This window comes from Vanessa cardui, chromosome 16, assembly GCF_905220365.1.
Source record: "Vanessa cardui chromosome 16, ilVanCard2.1, whole genome shotgun sequence".
Taxonomy (NCBI): domain Eukaryota; kingdom Metazoa; phylum Arthropoda; class Insecta; order Lepidoptera; family Nymphalidae; genus Vanessa; species Vanessa cardui.
The window spans coordinates 11,765,306-11,769,539 of NC_061138.1; the positions used below are offsets into that span (position 1 = coordinate 11,765,306).

Sequence of the window (4,234 nt, forward strand, 5' to 3'; positions counted from 1 at the left end):
GTTAAAGGAACATTTTGCTTAAGTTCTTAAGAAAGCGCTGAAAGAGAAACTAGGCAATTTATATTTGTCCAATTCTTCGACTACAGATTTTCATTCCGGCGAAAGCACCAACTTACTCTGTGGAACCATCCACCAGTAAGTTGGACAAAAAATGTCGCACTGTTGTGAATTTTCGATTTGTTGTGGAGTTGATCAACTAAAGTTAATTAAATAAAAAAGCATGGAGTTAATACCTCTTGACTTCCAAACAGGATATATTAATTTAAATAATTGTATTTAACTAACATGATTTTTTAAATGTTGAAAAAGAGTAACTACTGATTTTCTTGCCGGTTCTTCTCCGTAGAATCTACTTTCAGAACCGGTGGTAGCTTCACTTAATTGTTAAATGAGGATTCAAACGTGCTTGTGAAAGGCCACTTGTATACACATAGTTTATTTTGATTTTGATTTTTTTAAAGATTATACTAAACACCTTTGGCCCGTGATTTAGTTCAAAAACCCATTTGCGATGTCTTGATACATGTTATCTAACGATAGGACTACAGGTTTGGTCATTATCAAATAACAGATGAGACTTAAGAGTATAAGTATATTTTTTTAAAACCGTATCTTTAACTATAACTCAATTTTTTTATGTAACTGTAAACTGTGTATTTAGGTAATGTTATTATTTTTCCTCATTTATCTTGAGCTCGACGAAGAGTCAAAGTAACTCGAGTCGAAGAAGAATAAGTCCAGTGTAAAATCGTTTGAAAACTGTTTCATATCATGATCAATGATTAATGAACACATGTTTTAAAGTTTGCCGGTAAACAGAGCCGGATTTAAAAGTCTGGAGGCCCCCGGGCCACAAAGCAGTGAGGGCCCTAGACAAACAGAAGCGTGAACAAACTAATAATTATATTATCATGAATTAATTACTTTTTTATTTCAATCAGTAGGCTATGATTTATTTACTTGTATCGGTAACTTTTAAAATAATAACATTATTATATTTATATTTGTGAACTTGCTGAAAACTGTGGCCCCCTCTAATGTGGAGGCCCCAGGGCAGTCGCCCCGGTTGCCCTCCCCTAAATACGGCCCTGCCGGTAAATAACGAAGCAGTCAGTGCCGTTGTTAGAGGGACTGACACCCTGGGCAAAAACATTTTGGCGCCCACTCGGCCCAGCCTATCCCCTCCATCTACCACGCGATCCAGCTTGGAGGGGGAAGTATTCCAAATCCACTAATCGCCCCACCAAATTTGGCTCCCTGGGCCATCGCTCCATCGCGCCCCTCCCTAATGCCGGCACTGGAAGCAGTAGGTATTTAAGAAATTCAATAGCGAGCAAAAAGCAAGCCATTCAAAGGATTAAAATTGTATTCTAAGCAATCAAGACCACTTGGATAATGTTGATTTCATACTGATATACATATATGTATGTCTGTGTCAAGGTCTTAAGGCTCTGGAACAACAGACATGCCTTGGAGCAACAGAGTTTCTACCTGCTGGTTTGTTAATACATTATTTACTCTTTGTAGGTAACTTTTAAAATAGTAATTAATAATATCAGTATAATTTATTTTTATCCGAATATATATAATATTATATAATTGTAACTCGAGGGAATAATATGAAACTATATTTTTGGGGCTTCTCTAACGAAGGTCCCAAGATATTTGCCCTAGTTGTAAAAATATGTAATTATTTATTTTTACTAGTATTAAGAAATTGCTCTGATACAATTCGAAATTCGCACTGTAAATTTAGCGTTTGTTTAGGGTATAGAATCTATATACTATATAGTCTATACTATATAGTCATCTTCAGCCTGTGTACTCAATCATACATAAAATAAATTTATGAATAGATAGATACATAATATTTTTACATTTGTCAATTGACTATTTATAATCTGTTCATAGTTTGAGGCCATAGATAAATTATACAGTTAATTTAAAAAATGATTTTGTACAAAACTCTATTATTATTACAATTATAATATAATGTATGTTATACTTTTTCTTTTCTAGGCGGTGAAAGAAAATATTGGGAGGTATCTTCAATATAACAAATGATAATGTATATTTCTTATCCATAGATAGATTAAAGCAGCATTATGATGGAAGCTCAAAACATGTCCTTAATTTTTATTTAACGAAATTTCAATAACCATCCAGGATTGACCCATTAAAATACCTGTAACTGAATTATACTACAGGAGACTCTCATCTCTTAGAGATGAGGTTGACATCTTAAAATAGTGGTTGACAAAATTTCTAGTGTAAAAAATAATTGGTATTGTCTATGCCTCCTAATTTAAAAAAAAGAAAACATAATGTACAAACTAAGATATTTTATTACTAACAAACAACCTATTATAAAATTAAGAAATTAATATTATTTAAAATTATTTCTTCCATAAAGCCTTTCCTTTTGGCTTGAGCCTGTTGCTAATAATTGATTGTCGCTCTTCTTCCTTCGCTCTTATTGCATTCTGATGTCTCTGTTTCGCAAAATCAACTTCTGAGCACATTGAGACGATTTGACTTGCATATTCCTGATTTCTGAGCATGCGTTTCTTTTGTTTTTGCTGAAAATTATAAAAAAAACACATTGTTAACAATTTTAATGATACAATTGAAAATATACTGTTCTTTTTTTAAATCAAGTATGCATCTTTAATTTTTCTTAAAGTTGTTTTATACACAGACAATATTGGAACTGTGTGTAGTTGATGTTTAATTGTATAGAATTATATTTGTCTATTAATTCCATATGTACTGTGATTTACAAGACTAGAAGAATTTCTTTAAATCAAAATGACCTACATTTTAAAAGGTCAAGAACACTCAATCTGAAAAATATGTGAAACTGAATTTCATTGTTAATTGAAATTTAAATTATAATTTATTAGATTATTCAATATCACCAAGTTTCCATTTCCATAATTTTGACTGGAAACATTGTGAGCAAACCTGCCTGTATCAGATGAACAGATGATATACTATTATTTGAATGTCAACCTTATTAGCTCCTCCTGTTACAAGCTGTTCTCAACTTGACATAATAATAGTAATGCTGAATAATTCTAATATGTTTATAAAATTAAATTACTATAGGTACAAATGCTAATATGAAGTTATTTACATACCAGTAACGGTGTCGGTCTTCCATCTAAGAAGGTATAATCCTGTCCATCAGTGAGAATACCCTCAGCCGTCCGATTGACCGACAAGCCTTGATTTACTCGCCATTGCTTGGTATACAGCGCTGGTGTACAACTCAAAGAACGAGAGATGGTGTTTACTGTAAATTAAGCAAAATTTAACTCTCGCAAATCCCAACACAAACAAGTTTAATATAATAAAATATTTACGTTTAGTGTATGTTAAGCAGCTTATCGCTTTTGTTAATGTATTCATATTTTATAATTATTCTATGAGTTTTTCAAATAAATCTCTATGTTCTCAATTTATTTTTAAAATGTAAATTTAAGGTTACAATTATTTTTGACATTTGACAACAGACACCACAGATTATACTTATATAATCTTTCAAAGGGTAAGTATTTTTAAACAAATATTTAAATAAATATTATAAGTTGTTGTCTTTCTACAATCATTTACAAAGAGACAGAGTTTTGTAAAATCGTAAGTGATCATGTAACATGTAGACGACTAAGTTTGACTGAACTTGAAAGAAAATATTTTCTGTTCGTTTTTCCTAATTCGCTAGATTAGACTGAGTACGGGCATCGAGGTTATCGAGTGCAAATAGTAACAAAAAGATTTTTTTGGATTATGTTATAATCTAACAGACTTGCAGTTGTAGTATCATTATTTACGAGTGTTAACTCTAACTGTTATCACTATTGTTATTAAACAGCATAGTGCAAATCTGTGGCGTGAAAGGATTTCATTTTAAACGGGTCTTTCCAGTAAATTTATATGCTTATGTTACCACCTTCTTTTTTTTTATTATTCTTTATTTAAATCAAAATGTGTAAGAACCATCTGATTTTTACCATAGGCGTTTCAAATTATGATTACTTCAAGAAAAAATCTTATACGTTGCATAAAAATAAAAAGTAAGTTGATATTTTTACTAGTTGAAAAAGCAGACTAACGAAATAGGTTAGATAATACATTTTCCAAATGTTTTTAAAATTATATTTTTATAAAAGTAACTGTAATGCAATAAATCTTACTAGTGATATTGATATAGTCTATGAATTTAATGAATTAT

General features: G+C 31.0%; 1 protein-coding gene across 1 annotated transcript; it reads right to left on the reverse strand.

Moving 5' to 3' along the window:
• Positions 1 to 2,327: 2,327 nt before the first annotated feature.
• LOC124536234 (39S ribosomal protein L52, mitochondrial) lies at positions 2,328 to 3,513 on the reverse strand. The gene is made up of 3 exons (XM_047112724.1): positions 3,366 to 3,513; positions 3,141 to 3,295; positions 2,328 to 2,579 (listed from the first exon to the last, which is right to left on the reverse strand). Exons 1-3 carry the CDS (start codon positions 3,409 to 3,411, stop codon positions 2,397 to 2,399), a joined length of 384 nt encoding a protein of 127 aa, XP_046968680.1. The 5' UTR covers positions 3,412 to 3,513; the 3' UTR covers positions 2,328 to 2,396.
• Positions 3,514 to 4,234: the final 721 nt, after the last annotated feature.

Bases quoted from the DNA above. Each gene is read 5' to 3' on its own strand.
- LOC124536234 (XM_047112724.1), bottom strand. From the start codon at position 3,411: ATGAATACATTAACAAAAGCGATAAGCTGCTTAACATACACTAAAC. The intron at 3,296-3,365 runs GTAAATATTTTA...CTTAATTTACAG, and splicing joins CTGCTTAACATACACTAAAC to TAAACACCATCTCTCGTTCT. The intron at 2,580-3,140 runs GTATGTAAATAA...TATAATTTTCAG, and splicing joins GAAGACCGACACCGTTACTG to CAAAAACAAAAGAAACGCAT.